The sequence below is a fragment of the Mytilus trossulus genome, chromosome 3 (genome assembly GCF_036588685.1).
Source record: "Mytilus trossulus isolate FHL-02 chromosome 3, PNRI_Mtr1.1.1.hap1, whole genome shotgun sequence".
In the NCBI taxonomy this organism is placed as follows: Eukaryota; Metazoa; Mollusca; class Bivalvia; order Mytilida; family Mytilidae; genus Mytilus; species Mytilus trossulus.
The window spans coordinates 89,809,923-89,830,468 of NC_086375.1; the positions used below are offsets into that span (position 1 = coordinate 89,809,923).

At 32.1% G+C, this 20,546-nt stretch overlaps 1 protein-coding gene across 1 annotated transcript; it reads right to left on the reverse strand.

Annotated features, from left to right (window-relative positions):
• Positions 1-502: 502 nt before the first annotated feature.
• On the reverse strand, positions 503-20,104 carry LOC134711136 (glycosyltransferase 25 family member-like). Its single transcript, XM_063571578.1, has 7 exons — positions 20,054-20,104; positions 14,404-14,510; positions 13,255-13,329; positions 12,576-12,633; positions 11,869-11,996; positions 9,168-9,377; positions 503-875 (listed from the first exon to the last, which is right to left on the reverse strand). The coding sequence occupies exons 3-7, from the start codon at positions 13,323-13,325 to the stop codon at positions 503-505; spliced, it is 840 nt and encodes a 279-aa protein (XP_063427648.1). The 5' UTR covers positions 13,326-13,329; positions 14,404-14,510; positions 20,054-20,104.
• Between the last annotated feature and the right edge of the window lie 442 nt (positions 20,105-20,546).

Genomic DNA, 20,546 nt, shown 5'->3' on the forward strand with positions numbered 1-20,546 from the left:
ACAGAAATACCGTTAACAGAGTTTACCCGAACCTGACGTTTAGCCTGGGACTAATCAGACCGTATCACCATGGTGATACGGTAACTAGTCTTAATATCCATTGGTATAAAAATAAACTACATTTTTGGCACGTAATGGTTTTCTCGGCTGGTAATCTTCACGTGCAGAACAATCGGTTCTGGAATAAAAACCGTGAGAGGATTTTCCGGCTTCGAAGATATGTACATTTCTGAATCGCAATTTTCGAAATCTTGTATCTTTATGTACGATGATGTGCCATCTTATTTGTTTGTTTTTAGTAAAATCTTCATCGATCTTTAAGTTTTTAGCTGATGCCTGAACAAAAATATGTACTAGCGCAGTGAAAATGGACGTCACATTCAAGTTTGAGTATCGACATACAAAAAGTCATTCTCTGATTTTAGTAGTTTATAAACAAAACAAAATGTTCTCGCTACATATATCATAACTATATCATATGTCATTTTCCCTCTCTCTTTCATTACAACTCATCCTTAATTATTTGTTGATCATCGCCATCTTGTTTTTCTTTTTGGACGATGCAAGAATCATCGGAGTCAGTGTATTGAACAGGGTGACCATCTTGTTCATCTTGCTGGACGATGAAAGCATCACTGGTGTCCGTGTAGTGACCAGGGTGACCATCTTGTTCATCTTGCTGGACGATGTAAGCATCATTAGTGTCAGTGTAGTGACCAGGGTGACCATCTTGTTCATCTTTTTGGACGATGTAAGAATCACCAGTGTCAGTGTAGTGACCTTGGTGACCACCATACCAAGCTGGTTCTATTAACAATGGATTTGTTGATAAGGCAATCAGATTTCTCGGAAAGAAATGTTTGTTCCAGGACTGGCTGCAATCAAACAATAGACTTACCGTTGTCACTTAGTACTGAATATAAGGCCGTGTTCACATTGACCTAAATTCGGTGTTGTGTTAGTGTAACTCACACGTAAACTAAACAGAATTGTGTTTTGAGTTTAATCAATGAGAACACAATTCTGTTTAGTTTACGTGTGAGTTACACTAACACAACACCGAATTTAGGTCAATGTGAACACGGCCTTATATTCAGTACTAAGTAGTACATGTAGTTTAAATCATGTTTTGTCTACACACAGTCGATACTCAATGTAGACCTTGTGTAGGTTAAGTGTACTCAAAACTAGGCATTGAAGACATTAGTTTAACCGTGTTTACATTTAATGAGGAAACTCTTTTTTTAATAAAATTGATAATTTCAACAATTATTAATAAAGTTCTTTACAGAAATTGTTGTCTAAAATGTATATTATGTTTATGTGTTAAAAAAAAAGTAGTTTATTAACCCCGAATCAAGACTCAAAGCAGCATCTTTGCCGAACCAATAAGGCAGCACCCATTGGTTTTCGGGAGAATGGGAAAAGGCTATGGATTTTTTGGAAAAAAAGTTGTTTCCAGTTTTTGGAGAAAAAAAAGTTTTTTTTACACTGATTGTTTTTTTTTTTCGCTCTCAGCTGCCAATATATTTAATGCTAAAATTGAAAGAAAAAACATGTTTTCGACTTGTCACCAAAATTTGTCATGAAAAAATCCTTACCCCCCCCCCCCCCCCCCTTTACGAAAATTAAATAGTTGCTGCCTAATTTATTTGAAAAGGTCTCCCGAATCGACTTGACGTACATAGAAATATTTGCCACTGGTCTTTACTGAAACAACTATTCGCACATAAATGCATTACTAAAAAAATATGTGAGGTAAATGATAAGTTTGTCTAGTATCTCAGATCCATTATATTACACTTAAAATAATAAACAAAAACAACATAATAATTACTCTCTCCCTTTGCCAAATACTCATTGAAGAAGAAATATCATTTGAAACAAACAGAAAAGATAAAAATGTAGTGATCCCTAATATCTCAATCCTTTTTTTCGTCTGTAAGCACGCTGCTGCATCCGACGTTCTTTAGATTATTTAAACTACTGCAAATCATCAAAATGGCTTGCATTAAAGGAGCAACCACTTAACTTTAAAGTGGGTGGGTCGGGGGGGGGGGGGGGGGGGGGGGTTGATATCTAAATCAGATTTTTTTTTCGCGCGAACATTTAAAAATTTAACTCAATATTTTTAAACACTTTAATGTATAGGGAAATTCTTGATTCAGAATATTTATTTTTATCATCTGTATGATCAGATTATTTTTATCCAATTGGGGATCGGAATATTTCCATCCCCCCTTTTTGAAGTCAAATGGTCGTTCCCTAACTGCTAGAAAAGTTGTCCGAAAACTTTGCATTCGGTTTTTCGTAATGAACATTTAAATGACATATAGTTTACATGTGTGAACAAATCTTATGTACAGGTAATTAAACAAGGTGTATAGATGTGAACAAAGGAGTAGGTCCGGTAAGACCTCTTTTTGGCCCCAAAATATAACAGTTTTACAAAATTGTTAAAATGTAAACTTTTAGTTATTTATTGGACAGTTAAATGCTTCTGCTACATAAATATGGGCTGTTTTTGACAATAAAATGCACATATATTGGGTGGTAGCACCATTAAGTCATGCTAAATTACTGAAATCTTCAAAATTATATCCTTTTAGTTAAATTTTAGACGGTTTCCGTGTAAAACGAAAGTGGCCGCATTCGTGTTCATCCTTAATATTGAAATGTAAGTTGTATTTATGATAATACAGAACATATATAAAGGTTGTGGATGAGCACGGATGCGGCCACTTTCATTTTTAACAAAAACCAACTGAAAAGTGACGTTTTTTGGCATATTTGAAAGATTTTTCATATTTGAGCTTGAATCGGACCGTTTTAAATGACTAAATCAGTTAAAATCTTTCACATAAACTAATTGAATCGAGTGAAATAGACACTAAAGTGTTTAAAAAGTGGTCAAAATCTTTCATCAATTGAAATTGAAATTTGAGGCCAAAATGAGTCCTTACCGGACCTACTCCTTTAATGTGAAACCAGTGTATATTACATTAAACTAATTGTAAACATGTTTACTGTACACGGCGTTTGGTGTGAACACAGCCTATAAGTAAGTTAACCTAACTCATCCAATAGTATCAATCTAATTTAAAACCGATCTCTCATCGCTCCCGATTTCTGATATGACGCGTGGCATATCAGAAAACTGGAGCGATGAGAGATCGGGTTTAATTAGATTGCCAATAGTATAGGCATGCGTTAAAAAAGTTCTTTTGATATTATTTTTAGTAAATGTGTTTTAAGAACGAATGTTTCTAGATATTATTAACTGCTAATAGTCTTAAGTACTTCCGTTTTGGGTTATTTTGTAAACTTTTTTTCTCTCCTTATTCAGTCCTTCAAGCATGATGTTCAACTGATTTTTAGAGTTGTTGTTTAAATTTAAGGGAGGATTGAACGCTGAAAAGGTTGTTTCATCTCACCACATACTTTATGTGCATTTTCTAAGTACTTGGTTGTCCTTTTTTGCTGTATGTCAAGGTTTTCTTTTTGCATTTTTTTTTGTTGTTTTTTTTTTTTTCTTCTTTTTTATTGTTTTAACACATAGCTTTTCTCTTGTGAATTGCTTAATATTTTGTCATGCTGTGACCTTTTTGTAGCTTCCAATGCTGTATTGGTTTTAATCATTGTTAGAGGAAGTACGGTGACCTATATTGTAGCTGTTTACATCATCATCACTAAATGTATTTGGCTGAAAAAAAATGTATTTGCAATCTAAAAACTTCTCTTTATTTTTATAGTGTAGTACTAGTTATTTCCAAAATGAACGTAAATGGCAGATGGTATATATCAAATAATCATAATCAAAATGCTTTCGATTTGTTCCAAATAATGTCTATATTTTAGGCATATCATTTTGGCTAGTTTTATGTTTCTAAAAGATTTTGGCTAAATATAAAGGTGGGGACGCAGATTGTTTAAATTTTCAAACATTATTCTGTAACATTAAGTAAAAAATATTATCGCCATCCATTTGTTTCTAACTTACTGAATTCTAACGTGTTATCTTGAATTTTACACTCATATTGTAGTGAACACTTTCTTTTCACAATGTGTTAGAACTATTTCACCCTAACTCAAATATACCCCATGTGGGAGCTTTAGTGAAATAAAATATCTTATGTCTTATGTCTTTTCATGTACTAAGTTTTAACTACATTTTAACAGTCCATGAACCAATATCTATGTACATGTATATTATACTAGGCGTGGATAAAGTCGCTTTGCAAATGGATACTCAAACCAAGTATCACCATCACTGTGTATCATCGCCACCGGAAATTGGGTACTAACGAAGCGGAGAGAAATAGAAAAAAAAAGTAAACAAGTTAAGAATTCATTCAATTTGAAGCATTTCCTCTCATTTGATGAGGGTGCCGCTTAAGAAATGATTTTCTGATATATAATTCTTTAAATTATTAGGCAGATAAGTACAAAATTAATACAAGATTTTGTGTAATACTCCAAAACTTGCCACTTAGTACCGGAAAATTTCGGAGGTCGATCGTCCTCTGTGGCCCCATTCTCAAGATATTGAACTGTTTTTCATTATTTTTCCAGACACGTTTTTAGATTATTATAGTGTGGCATCATATTTGCTGAAATTTGTTTGTCAAAAACATGTTTTTTAAAGAATATGGACAAAAACATTGTTTGTTTGTTGTACGGCGAATTGCAGGACGTTGTACGGCGAATTGCAAAATAACAATTTTTGTCAGTACGGCGTCTTGCAATATATTATAATTTTAAGAGGAAATTAATCACTGTTAAGATAATATCAAGTGGCGATATATTGTTGATATCAAAGCTTTACAGGCTTACACATATACAAAATGTCACACTTATCAATTATTATTAAATATATGCCGTTAATTTAGTTCAGAAGGCCTCGTTGCGTACCGCTTTTCGATTTTGTACAAGAAGGTTTTTTTCAACCATATTATCCCAAATACATTTATATATCGTTATACTACTAACGACTGTTGTCTTATTTGTTGTTAGGTTGAAATTGTGTAAGTTCAATAAAATAAATCGTCCATTCATCTTTTCTTGGTGCTAGCTTTTTTTTTTAAATAAGCAAATAAGATAACTATCTATCTGGATAAAATAAAGTGTATGCAAGCAATTATATGATATCGTACGGCCTTCAACAACGAAAACTCGTACCTTATAGTCGGCTATAAAAAGCACCGACAGAAAAATGTGGAAGGACTCAACAAGAAAACTAACGGCCTAAATCATATACAGTGTAACAAAACAATTTATGAAATCAACCAATAAGATAGAGATGAAGAAACAACAACAACCGAACCACAGGATCGAGAATTCTTATTTTGTTCATAACCTTCGTCCGATTATTTTTTTTTCTTTTGAGAAGGAAAGCAAAAAAAATTTCCCTATAATGTGGAACAAAAACACATTTTTTTTTCTCAAAACCATAAAATTTACATAAAATTCATTTTAATTCTTTAATTGATGTTAATTGTAAAGTGTATGGCTCTGTCTATATCCTGGCATTGGCTGTCGTCTCTGTTGTTTTTTTTGCCCACTTTCTTCGTTATGATTTCTCTGAGTCCGTCTTACAGGTACCACAGTCGTTGAATTTTAATACTGCAATTGAGGTGGCCACCATTGCCATATGTATTGGCAAAGAGTGAGTACCTCCAAATTAAAAACATCCACTGTTTCCAACTATGATAATTGACTTTCCATTGAAAAAAGAGGTATAACGAATGATATAGACTTGCTACAATTCCCTTTCTAATATTTCTCTCTTACTAATTTATATGTTTACTGATAAGTGGCAGTCTACTGTTTGTCCTTGGAGATGTCAGTATAATTGTAATCTCCTAGTTATAGCAGTAAAATTATTAAAGGGGCAAAATTGAAAAAAAAAATAATAATTAGGAAGGGACATGTAGCAAGTCTACAAATGATACAGAATGATACAAAGGAAAATACTACCGGTATACAAGTCTGTGTCATACACAATCGAGGCCTTTAAAAGACTGCTTATTATACTATATCTATCCCTGTTATAAAAGGACCATTATTTTATAAGTGACTATGTGGTATGGGCTTTGCTCATCGTTGAAGGCTGTATGGTGACCTATAGTTGTTAATGTCTGTGTCATTTTAGTCTTTTGTGGATAGTTGTCTCATTTACAAATCATACCACATCTTCTTTTTATATATTTCATGTTTATAATAGTTGCAGTTTTAAGTATGTCTTAATGTAGTAGCATACATGCGGGAGATTTGGAATGCTTTTTAGTATTTCTGGATCAAACACTGTTACAGGAAAATACAAAAAGTAATAAGGTATAAATAGAAATCTTAGCATAATCTGTAGACTGGACATATAATCTGCTGTGAAACATCTCAACTGTTGTTATTTTCACTATTCTCAAATTCAGCAGTGCACAATTTTTTTTCAAGCAGCTGACAGTATAAATTTTTGTTCACCTACAGTGCAAAACATTTTTTTTTTCTTTCAGTTAGGCCCCCCCCCCCCCGATAAGAAAATGGTTGTTGTAACCAACAGATAGAATGAGTGAATACTATAGGGCTCGAACATTATTTTTTTTTATGGCGGGGGCTCTTATAAATTATGGTTACATCTCAGTCAGGGTATTCATACGACTCATTGCTTTCATGATTTTATTAGGAATTACGAAGGTTTACTGACTTTTATTTTAAATCATCAAAACCAGTGTATAAATCAGAAAGTAGCATGTAAGGTGTCACAAATTGAAGCGCCCTTTTATCTCCAAGTCCCAATTAAGAACTCTGAGCTGATATAAAAAAAGCCTTGGTCGATCTTTACATTTCTGAAGTCTTCGACTAGCAAATTTGACATCAATTTGAGAACCAAGTCCTAATTTTCGGCCTCTTCTACCAGGCCACACTGTTCAGTTATTAAACGAATGCAAATTGAAAAAGGTACTTTATTTTTCACAATTCCGTCCAGGTACTCTGGGTCAATATAACTTATCAAACATTCCATATACATCTGAATTATTTTCATCATAGGACTGACTAGGGTTTTAGCTGGATAAGAAGTGGCCTTTCCTTTTAACGTTTTGGATACATTACAAATAGAAGGCATATATACCTACATTGGTTAGACGTATAAAGAGGGGCATGAGATATCCCTAAACATGTTTAACACTGCCGCATTTGTTGCACCTGCATGACCCAACTTGAGTCCGTAACCTTTGCTACATTTGTATATAGTCTTGTATTTATTTCATTTTTTAAATTTTGGTTCATTTATATGTTTCAAGAAACAAACATTGAACTTTTACCCCCTTTTTGTAGTTAAATGATTGCTCACGTAGGAGACTGCTTCAGGTATATCAATACACAGTTACAAGTTTAGTTTCGCATTATAGCCATGGTGAATTTTCTAAATATGAAAGTTTTTGTACAATTGAATTGATATTTAGGTAGTTGAATAATAATATAGCTTTCCTAGTGGGTTTATATGAACATTTAGATTTAGAAATTTTGTATTGTTTTTCAACAAAGATTTGACGCTCGATCTTTTCAATTCAATTTATGGAAAAAACAGCAGAAATGCATATGATTATTTTTTAACCTTTTGATAGATATATGTCTATGGTTTCAGGAAAGGTATTACTCTTATTGATTGAAAATTGAAATTTTCCTTTGAACCAAACTTTTTAGATCTTTGTGACATGTTCAACCCCCTATTTTGCAATATTTGGTATCAAATAAATGCTGATTGTTGCCATGGTAACACACAAAAAAAGGATTATATTTCACCATTATTACCATTGGAAATCAAATCTATGGACGATTCTCTTTCCATAAATATACACATGCATAACTCAAATAGTTAGCCTTATTTATTAGGAAGGAAGGGAAAGAGGGTGTTTAAAAATTATGAGTGTCAGTTCTAAGTTTTTTTCCTATCTGTGAATTCACATCCACCTTAGTGCATACTTTTCTCGTTGCGTTGGGATGTTTCTTCTATTTGGTCGGGCTTCTGTTTCTTTGACATTTTCCTCATTTCCATTCTCAATTTTATCAAGGATTTACTATACTCAATTTTTTTTAAAGACATGAACAGTTACATATATGCTGAATATGTCACTCCTTTGCGGAAGCAACGTAAAGAAGGAGATGGACAGCAAATTTTAAAATGATTCTTGTAAAAAACAGTTAAGAGCAGTTAACAGAGAAAATAATGTCAAAAACAGTGAACATTTTAAGTATTTTAAAAGTAACAGATAACAGGAATCTCAATTTCAAATAAACAGTTAACAACATTGCAAATTTTAACAAAACAGAAAATCTGATTACAGACAGTGGGTTTAACAGTTTTTAAATTTATCAGTCAAATAAAAATTTTATAAACAAAGTAAAACCTTGAAAAAGACAAAAACAGTTGAACTTTAAAGGGTACCTTTTAAATACTTTATTTTCTTTGAAAGGACGGTAAATAACTATTCTAAAATTAGCAAGTTGCCTTACAGTTGAAAACAAGTTGCCATACAGTAAATTTGTCAACACGAGCAAGTTGCCGTACCCTAGACTTTGTTTTTTATGGTCTATATTCTTTAAAATACATCTTTTTGACAACAAATTTTAGTAAATATGATGCCACACTATAATAATCTAAAAACGTGTCTGGAAAAATAATGAAAAACAGTTCAATATCTTGAGAATGGGGCCACAGAGGACGATCGACCTCGAAATTTTCCGGTACTAAGTGGCAAGTTTTGGAGTATTACACAAAATCTTGTATTAATTTTGTACTTATCTGCCTAATAATTTAAAGAATTATATATCAGAAAATCATTTCTTAAGCGGCACCCTCATCAAATGAGTGGAAATGATTTAAATTGAATGAATTCTTAACTTGTTTACTTTTTTTTCTATTTCTCTCCGCTTCGTTAGTACCCAATTTCCGGTGGCGATGATACACAGTGACCATGAAACATTCACATATTTAAAATATAAAATCGAGGGGGGTAAATCGAGAAAAAAGGAGATTCCCAATCTTCATCACCCTTCTCTATATCTACCCCATGCATACTCTAATGATCGTTAGTTTATAAATATTTCAGAGAACTTTAAACACTTGTTTGCATCATATTTCTTTTTAATTCTACCCTATGCTTACTTACTCTCCTTCTGGATTCTTATCAAACATGGTGGGTAAAAATTCGTCTACAGTAATCATCTTTGTCAGTGGTTTCTGGTGAAGTAATTTATTGACCCCTTTGTTGGTAATTGCATAAGCTACTGTCCAGTATGAGTAGTTAGGCCACACAAGATAATAACTGTCATTTACTGGACGTTCGTCTTCAGATTTCATTATTTTACGCCCGAGATATCTGTAAAAGATTAACATTATTATTTAATTTTAATAAAAAAAATTATCTGCAAACCGTTTGTTTTCAATCAAAAATGTCCTAAAATTTCCAGAGATTTTGAATGCCAATATTGTACGGAAGCGTATTAGCGCCACACATTTTTTTTTTTTCTTTTTCAATTATTCATTAAGATTTGTATATATGTCCGTCAGTCATTCATTTCGGATGTGATTTACTAGTAGATAAAAAAAACATACATACAAGGCCAAATCATTATAATAAATATGCATAGGAATAATGGAATACTTGAAGTGCAATTATACATAAATTAAGACTGATTTGTGCATCAGAAAAGTATAGAATTTAACAAGAAAATAGATATAGTTTAGTATATAGTCATATTTAAATTGAAAGATCAAAAATAATGTCATACAATTGTGAAACCTCCAAGTCAAATAGACTAAATGATCTTTCTGCTTTAAAATGAATTATTAATAAGGAAACATTTTTTTTAAATCTCAGAATATGATCAAGATTCTTTGATAGAAAGTCGTTGAATTTTCATTTCAATATAACGTAGTATTTTTAAGATGATTGGGTAGCAATGTGAATAGAGAGAACATATTTTATTAATAAAACATCTTCATTCTATACATTTATTGCCAAAGGGTACATGTAGCTTATTGGAATCTAACCTACTTTACACATTTCTCAAACGAGAGCTTACTTTGGAAGTATATTTATATTCGGTTAAAGCTATATTAGCAGGGTTGATTTTTTTTCTTGGGTATAATAAACCTCAATTTACTCAATTTTCTTTGTGATATATATACTAGTAGTAACATGGATATCGTTTTTGGGGACCTGTATAGTTTGTTGTTTTGTGTGAGCCAATGCTCCGTGTTGAAGACCGTAATTCGGCCTATGATGGTTTACTTTTACGAATAGTGACTTAGATGGGGAGTTTTCTAATTGGCACTCATACCACACCTTCTTATATTATTCTGCTCATTATTAGTCATTGATATGATCTAATTATTCAAGCATTTTACTTTGCAATGACTACAAAGGTGATAAATTTTAATATATACAGCCACCTCCATTAATAACTACTGTTTCCTTTGAATCTTAAATAAGAAATAAGATAAAACAAATGTTTGCGTTATAACGCAAAGGTTTGCGTTATAATGCAAACATAGGAAGAAAAGAAAAATGTGTGGCGCTAATACGCTTCCGTAATATTGCCTCTGGTGATTGACTTATTGTTATTTCTGTCAAGTTTAAATCAAATAGATTATGCTTTACATGAAAGAGGGACGAACGAAACCAGAGGGACAGTCAAACTCATAAATCGAAAATAAACTGACAACGCCATGGCTAAAAATGAATAGAACAAACAGACAAACATTAGTACACATGACAATTTGCTGGCAACCGATGGCCGAATGAACCTAAGCAAAGTGACGTATTTCGCTCACATTATGAAATTGAGTCATGAAGTGACTAAACTTTATGGTAAGGTAGTTGGCCATTTCGATTTCAGATTGGCATCATCTCTTAATTAAATTCAATCATTCATTACCTAGCATTTCTCTTGTCTGGGAATACGTTTCCAAAAGGACCTACATAATATTTATCATACTTCTCAATAAACTATGTCATATGTTAAAAATATGATTTCATATGGAAACACACAAAGACACACACATGTATGACCTTTAATATATTAAAATTATCGATGGCATATATTTGATGTTTAATGAAGGCTATTATTTATTTTGAATTTATTGAACCATAAAACTAATTTTTGACTCTTCACATTGAATAATCCGCGAAGCGGATTATGTAAAATGTGAATAGTCAAAAATTAGTTTTATGGTTCAATAAAATCAAAATAAATTAGTGCCATTCATTATAAATAAATTTCTATAAAAAATAAGACTCAAAGAACTTATTTATATTATTTATCTTGACAAAAACAACGTACACACATGTTAGCGTATGAATACACAATGTCAGAGTGGGCGTGTCGCCATCAAAATTGATAACATTGAAAATAAAACTAATAATTTTAACCAATCAGAAGACAGCAAATACACAAAATTTATTTATTGTATAATGAAACAATTTTATGTATTTTTTACGTTCGTGATCAATCTTAATAAAATAAGTTCTCATCAGTTGCTCCTCGATATATTTTTTTTTAATTGAATATTATATTGAATATCGTGTGGCGACATAAAAAAAATCGAGGAGCAAGTGATGAGAACTTATTTTAATAAGATTGGTTCGTGGTCGTTTTGGTTACTATCGCATTCAACTAGTTGAACAATCAAACAAAATATCCGCAAATCCGTAAATCAAATAAACACAAGGAAAAGACAGGCGTTGAACATGTGAGGATTGAGATTTCCATATTTTAGAAATAATATTAGAGCGATAAACCTGTTCTGATATAAAAGACCATACATGTTATTCAAACATTCAAATGAGTTGTCAATATAAAACTTACAATAAATCCCAGTTTGGAACAAATTCTTGTACATCAGCAAATATTCTCCCCCATTTTGGTCTGAACATTGGTGTAAATTTTGCATCATCTTCCAGTATTAGTGCCTTTTTATATCCCTTCTGTTCGATCTAACACAAGAAAATAAACATGATTGCGTTTGTCTATATATATATACACTTATTTTACAATAAATCCATACACGACAAAGATGTGGTATGATTGCGAATGAGACAACTCTCCAACAGACACTAAATGACGCAGAAGTAAGCATCAATATCAGTTATGTTATCTTGCAGATTTCAACAATGAATACACCTCATACTGCATTTTTCAGTTTCACATTAATATTTTTATCAATTCTCGTGTGCACTAAACGTGTTTCGCCGGGTATGCCTATGATTAGATATTTCAGATGACGATAGATAAAACTTGAATTTTAACAACACGTTAAAGAATGTAAAACGTATCAAACATCTTTAGCAAAATAACCGCCAACGTGAACTTGAAACATTCCTTGACGATGGAGAACTTCATTTACCCAATGTAGTTTTGTAAATGTTTATTGCAATTATTATGATTAATTATAAACTAAAGATTTACATCGAAAATGCATCAAACATGCCATTTATATTACCGCCATTCTACATACGTTTCTTTTCGCTTTCGCATAAAAATAAAAGAGTAAAAAAAATGAAATAAAAACTTACATCTTTCCAAATCTTATAATGGCTCAAGAAACACCCAACTTCACCAAATGTCATCGGTCTGAAGATAATTAGGGAAAAAAACCAACATAAAACTAAATATTTAATAAAGAATGTAATATGAAGGCCGTACCTTAACCTATAAGGGTTTACTTTAATAAATTGATACTAGATAGAGAGTTGTCTCATTGGCACTCATACCACATCTTCCTATACCTAAATGACAGGAGTTCATTCCCAAACCATTCGAACAATGACCTGACATGTGTGCAGAAACACCAACTAATAGGGATCCAGTCCTGAAATATTCGAATAATGATTTGATACATATAAAGTTTGTTCTTATGTTGTGCTGTTACATCACTGTCCCATGTTTGGGAATGAGTGCTCACAAACATGGTTAACCCTGTCGCATTCTTTATACGCCTTGTCCCAAGTCAGGAATCTCTAGTTATAAGTTATCTTTGATTTTCGTAAATTATTTTTCTATAATATCGGTAGTATCATGTCGGGGCCTTTTATAGCCGATCATATGGTATGGATTTTATTCATTGTTGAAGGCCGTATGCTTGCCTGTTATTGCTTGCACTCACTTCTTTTGAAGTTTGGTGGATATTTGTCTCATTGGCAATCATACCAAATCTTCTTATTGCTATATTATTAGCATGAGAACACATACTACCTTTGTAAATATGGATCCAGATATCCAGGAAGCAATGTCACGCCAGCATGATCTAGATAGTCTTTTGTCATGTTCCTATAGGAAAACAGCATAAAACATAGTTTGGATAAAAAATATCATGTAAATATATTTTTTTCAAAACCGAACTTAAACAAAAATCTTTTCTATTTCTGTAGTCAAAAAACTCTTAAACCTTACCCTTTTCTGTTCCTAGAACTAAACCGAACTTAAATTTCTACTTTTAGAGTCAAACCAAACTTAAACCTTACCCTTTTATGTTGCTATTAGAAGCAAACCAAACTTAAACATAAATGTCTACTTCTATAGCCAAACCAAACTTAAACATAAATTTCTACTTCTAGAGCCAAACCAAATTTAAACCTTACCTTTTTTTATTTCTAAATCAAAACCAATCTTTAACCCAACTGTGTTATGCCCATTTATGGGAATTATGTTTTCTGGTCTGTGCGTCCATTCGTCCGTTCGTCGATCTGTATCGCTTCAGGTTAAAGTTTTTGGTCGAGGTAGATATTGATGAATTTGAAGTCCAACCAACTTGAAACTTAGTATACATGTTCCCTATGATATGATCTTTCTAATTTTAATGCCAAACTAGAGATTTTCTCCCATTTTAACGGTTCACTGAACATAGAAAATGATATTGCGGATGGGGCATCCGTGTACTTGGGACACATTCTTGTTTTATTCCTAGCACCAAACCAAGCTTAATACACCCTTTCTGTTGCTTAAGCAACAACAAAAAAACAACAAAAAATAAAAAATAACCCTTTACTATTTCTAGAGCCAAACCAAACTTTAACCCAGCCCTTTTTCTCTTTCTAGAGCCAAACCAAACATAAACCCAACCCTTTTCTATTCATAGAGCCAAATCAAACTTAAACTATCCTTTCTATTTTACTTATTGAACTTTTGCTAAAATTGATAAAACATAATTGATGATAGTCAATATAACGAGAAAACGCCATGTTTATAGTCAGTCAATAGGTCTAATAACGAAGATCAAACATATTACATCCTAAAGCAAGTTCAGGAATACCAATAGCGTAAATGTTAGGTATTTTAACTTAAATGTGTGGCTTTTAATGCGTTTTAGTCATGTTTACCAACTTTTATAACTGAAATACTCACTGTCCATCAACAGCTTCCCAGAATGTAACATTTAATTTTAATTTATTGAAAATAGTAACCAAACGTTCTCTTCTTTCGGGCCTCCTCTGAAGGTTCACCACATAGATCTAAAACAAATTTTACAATCTAAATCTGAATTTGAAATAATTTTTTTCAATCTGTTGATTTTTTTTTTGCATTGGCCATTATTTCAAACATGTTGAGGACGAGTTATTCTGTTTTATTGTATGCTTAACACTGCTTTGGTTTGCAAGTTTAACACTGCTTTGGTTACCATGTTAATGATTGTATGTTTAACACTGCTTGGGTTACCATGGAGTTGATGCGAATTATACATGTTATACAACTGTACATTAAACTGGTCATTATTTTTCTATTAAATAATTGATTCAAGTTAACGTTGGTATCTCTAGATACCCATTTAAATATCAAAATGATAAAAAAAAATCCTTTAAAATATCAAGCTCATCATCTAGTTCGTCAAAAATGCATGAATCATAAGTGTGAGGGTACATACAATACATGTAGTTATACCGACAATTTGTTTTTTTATTGAAGATCTAAACCATGGCTTTCATCTTTTGACAGATGATACAGGTACAGTTATATATTTAATCTAATTGAGTATTTAAGAAAAGATATATTTTAGATATGGTACATATCTAGTTAGTTTGAATTTCTCATGCCATTTTCTAACATTTAAAGCCATGATAACATGAAATGTTTTTGTTACTTAAAAGTGTTTGCAACAAGTTTTCATGTGGTGTTGGTATGCCGTAAATACACGGATGTCCTTAAGAATGAATTAAACATCAACTATATTCAAGGCCGTACACCTGACTCCTCTAAGAAAGTCAAATAGTCAATAATCATGTCACTACCACAGCTCAACTCAAGGCCTCCGCTGAACATTTGAATGTCCACACGTATTATTGTTATCTATACTTCACAAACATAGTAGAATATCGTTTCGTCTTGACATCATGTAAGTTTTCAACTACAAATATTTCAGCGCTTAAAAAAATATCTTTACTACTATAATCATAGATTTGATCATTAATCATATAAATAAACCATATGCAAATACTGGAATAAACATTTTTTGGTGTGTAAAATCTTCTTTAGATGTTTTAGATAAATAAGGTGCTTTTGATAATACTTTTGATCCGGTTGACAGTTTTGACTTTTCCGCTCTTTTTACTACACTTCCACAAAATCTCATCAAACAACAGTGGACGTTTGATAAATCTGATTCCTACTACAATGTATATATATGATTTTGTACTGAAACTCATATATAGCCCTCATTTTACAGTAATGAGAAAGGTAGACATGCTTCATATTTTATAGTGTATATTTTTATGTTGTAACGTTACACTAATTCTGTAGGACGACAGTTGACGCCTGTTAAAACATTTCAAACCCGCGGCATTTGTTTGCACATGGTCTGTCCGAAGTCAGGAATCTGATGTTCAGTAGTTGTCGTTTGTTGATGTGTCTCATACGTGTTTCTCGTTTTTTATTTAGATGTTTTTCCCGTTTGAAGGATTTTACACGAATCATTTTGGGACCCTTTAAACTTTCTCCAGTTGATCCAAACTTTCTTTTCGGTGTGAGACAAGGCTCCGTGTTGTAGACCGTACTGTGATGAGATGATTAAAATTGTAAAATCTCCCCTCAACAGAATTTTAATACGTTTCGGCAATAAATATACAAAAGAAGATGCGATATGATTGTTAATCAGAAAACATGTTAGCGGGATCCCAACCCTCCGTTTTACCTGGGACAGTAGTATAACAGTATAATAAAGTCTATCGGTAGTTTGTATGTATTCCTATGGGCACAAAAGTCTATCGGTAGTTTGTATGTATTCCTATGGGCACAAATTGTATCCCTTTAATTAGTCAAGTCGATTTGTGCAGATTTTTGACAAAATTGTTCAGATTGTGGTAAAAGCATGAAATTTGGCATAGTAATAGTATATGACATGGGCAACATTTTAAGCGATGGACCCACTCTGAAAGCCGAAAATGGCGGCCGTTTGATCTCTACAAATTTATAAAAAAAAAATCATGAAAATTATATTAGAGAAGATATTGATATGAAACCTAGTTAATAGAATAACAGTGCTGATTCCAATTGTTTGGTTGAACAACATTTTTGAAAATATTACCCATATTGAAAGGTGGCCATCTTGAAAAATATTGAAACTTTTAAGCCTAAATAGGTAGTCATTATTCGATAAAAAAAAAAAGCATTTTATTTTCATTGACAAAAATATATAAATTTAATTTTTTGAGCTATATAAACAGGATAAAAAACGAGCCTAACCCCCTCCCCCTCTAGAGTTTTTTTTTCTGTTTTGTAGCGGGTAAAAATAACTTTATATTTTCCGACAATGTACTTTTTTATTGTTTTTATTCAAAATTTCACACCCAACACTTGAAACTTGAGTTGTTAAAATTTGAATCATGATCTTTAATGCTTAAAAGTAATCGACAGAGTTGAAACGCGGACCACGAAAAGGATATTGAAATGATCTATTACGCTAAAAGCAATATTCATACTACCGCTTGTTCAACATAGGATAACCGGAGAAATTTGTTTTACAAGTAACACTAAAGGAAAAAATTTTTTTTATACCTGTCATTTCTAAAAGTCGGCTGATAATAGGATAATTTGTTTTGTTGATATTGGTGAAGGTGGTACATTGTACCTATGAAGTACTTTGAAATGTCAATTGAATTTTTTGAATTTTGTAATGTTGTACAACTGGAAATAATTACATGAAATCAATAGAATTTTTAAATGTTCTGTAACATATGTGTGAATAATTATGATAATTATTAACTTTATTTGTCTGCACTTTTATTGTTTCCACAAAAATGATGAAAAATCTAGATTTTATGTAGTTTTCTATCTTTATTTCTGTTGTGGAAACATCCTGCGCAGCCGAGAAACAACAAAATAATAACAGAAGCTTTATTATAACTATTGGCATTATCTCACCAAATATAAAATTGTTTCTTGGGTGCGCACATACTTTTTCAATCTAAAATATACTTCAAATTTGATGAAAAAACAAGAAAAATCATGAAATTTAACAAAATATGCAAATTAGGTCATGATTTGTTGCCATGGTAACTTGTCCGATGTCAAATTTGTTTTGATTTTCTTAGTACCTTATACCTTATTCAAGTTTTCTGTAATCTAAGAATATGTATGATCACTTTTGAATTTGCATGACCGAAAGTTGTTGTTGGAAAGGATCAAAACGAATAGACTAGAAGGAATGTGTGAAACGGCAAGAAAGGACATGTGAGGGTTTGCAATGCCAACAGAACAGACACAGACATTTGAGCTGTCAACTACACCTTTGATGCAAGTAACGAAGATGTTGAATTGGTTTTCCTTTCGCTCATTTTGAGACAGATGAATGAAATCTATGAAACTGCAGAAGCATTCAGAATCACAAGGCAATATGGCACAAATCCTGTCAAAACAAAATTTCAGACCTCAAAATATTTCATCAGTTAAAGTGAAAACATACATCTAATATCGAAGATAAGTTGCCAATTGAAAGAAAACAATGTGAAACCAGATACTAGCTGTAAAATGGTACTGAATCAACACAAAACAATGATAGCAATGTATTTTTTCTGTGGTGATGTATCTGAAGATCTCTATGATACATTAACATTTTCAAATCGGCAAAAATAAGGCATGACTGTGCACCTGTACAACAAGACATGTTCTGTTATCCAAAGTAAGTACTGAAGATTCAAATCACTGGTATCCTGCTTGGTGATTGATAAAACTTGACAACATAGCAAATAGGCAGACACAGAAAGAAAGCCAGGAATCTCTCATCCTTGGAGTTGTGTTTCCAAAATAATAAAATTAATTTACGGCACACGGTCTGGAAAAGATATCGTACCAATCTCCAATCTTGCAGATCACGCTAAATTCTACAGTGAACGCCTTGAACAATTTGCAGTTATCATGGAAGGACGAACTGATACAATGCATCTTGCAAATTGAAATGTAGCTGCCATGGGATATATGCATGCCTGCAAGCAAAGTAAATTAGTTCTCTTGATTTTCAACGAAGGTATTCGTGAAGCTCTCAAACAGACCTCATAATAAAAGGGTAAAATGAAGGCATCACCATAGTCATAGCAGGCAAAATATGTATGCTAGATACTAAGAATAGCTTTACCGGGACACTCAATAACAGCTGTTAACCCGAATCAGTTCAACTGACATAAGTTTCCTTAATAAGAATGATACAGGATGGCCAAACACCGAGACACAGTCCTGTAATATCCTTGAGTGACAGACAAAACTAATCATTTCTCGGCAATAATAGTTCAATTATGATGCTCGTCGTCGAAAGGATACAACTGCAATTTATCAGTCCTCCGATAGAGTAAGATGTCTCAAATATTATGGAACTGATTAAATTTTAATGTCACATTGAATGTCCCTGCCTTTTTATAGTAGCAAGCATAGCTCTTAAAACTATTCTAGTTACTTTGACTATGGAGAGGCCTTCACTATCACGACTTCATCAACATGGAACAATTGTATGCTTTAAAAAATGACTGATTACCAGCGCAAATGTCTATGTCTGCTCTTTTTGTATTTGCTTGTCATAGCAAAATCATCACGTGTCCTCTCTTGGCGTTATAGAATTCCTTACACTCTATTTGTTTATAAGTTTTTTTCAGCTCCATCCGTAACTATGCCTTACATGCTAAACTGCAAGTACAAGAATTTACGTATTTCTTTAGATACATTGATTTTGTCAACAAATGCATGCCTTTTTTGAGCACTTTGTGAATATATTCTTTATGAAATGCAACAGTCATAAATAAATGATAAGCAATACTAGTTGTAAATGTATAAAAAAAACTTAGTATTAATTCAAATAACAATTAAGGATAGCGAATGACGATGTATAGGAAATTTACGTTTTCTAAATGGCCACCATTGAAGATGACCACTTATACTTCAATAGTCCTCAGTTGAAAGTCTTTGTTATCAGAATATACGAAAGGTTATCAAAATTGGTAAAATAATATATTTTTTGTATTTTTTTTTTAATAACTTTTATGAATTTTTTGGAGACAATTTCAAAATGGCCGCCCAGAGCCGCAATTTTTTTAATTGGGTCCATAGCTATTAATGTTAGTCATGACCTCAACTAACACTCTGCAAAGTTTGATGCTTTTACCACAATCTGAACAATTGTTTCACAAATCGACTGGACTAAATAGATGACTTATTTCTGTATTGTTTTCAATCACATTTTATGGCCAACCTCAGTAGAGTCGTCTAAATGACTTTTAATTGATAAACTCACTAACACTAAAGTTATCTTGATGACATTTTTTATCGTTAACTAATAGAGACTTCTCTTAATATTCTGCCAAATTTCCCCCAATGTTTTTACTTTAAATCAATCAGATTTCAATCGCACTAAATGTCTATCTTGATATAGACGTTGTAGTTAAACACGAGAAACGTCATTAAATTTTTTTATATCAACTCGTTTGATATGCCCGTGTCTGTAGTGACGTTTTGGATTTTATTGAGCATAATCTATGTACTACTGGTATATCGTTAAGTCAGCGACATCGTTACGAACCTCATCAAATCCTATTTTATCGGGAAGAAAAACCTCTATAGATTCTTTTGGATGCACTGCAATATTAAATAGGTATATTCAATAAGCTGTTATAAATAAAAAAAAAAAAAAAAAAAAAAACAAACAATATGGTAACGAATTTGTTTAAAATTGATTATTTTTCTGTGATGACAAATCCCGATATAATATGTAACATATATTTATTACATTGACTACTAAAACAATAAATATACATACGATATTTAAATAAAAGATTAGACTTGAATATTGACAAAATGGGAATACAAAACGAAGTTGTTTCTAGAGCTTAAAATATAGTCACCGAATAGTAAATCAAAAGGCATTATATATATATAACTCATCGATGATATTGTGATATGGCAGATTGTTACCCCCTAGAAGACATTGTCAACTGAGGCGAAGCAAAGTTGACAATGTCTTTTCGAAGGGTAATAATCTGATTTAATAAATTTTGTTTACAGATATAAGAAAA

Coding starts and splice junctions, on each gene's coding strand:
- LOC134711136 (XM_063571578.1), bottom strand. CDS start 13,325: ATGACAAAAGACTATCTAGATCATGCTGGCGTGACATTGCTTCCTGGA. Junction 11,997..12,575: donor ATTATAAGATTTGGAAAGAT/GTAAGTTTTTAT, acceptor TTCTTGTGTTAG/ATCGAACAGAAGGGATATAA. Junction 876..9,167: donor GATAAGAATCCAGAAGGAGA/GTAAGTAAGCAT, acceptor GTTTGATTGCAG/CCAGTCCTGGAACAAACATT.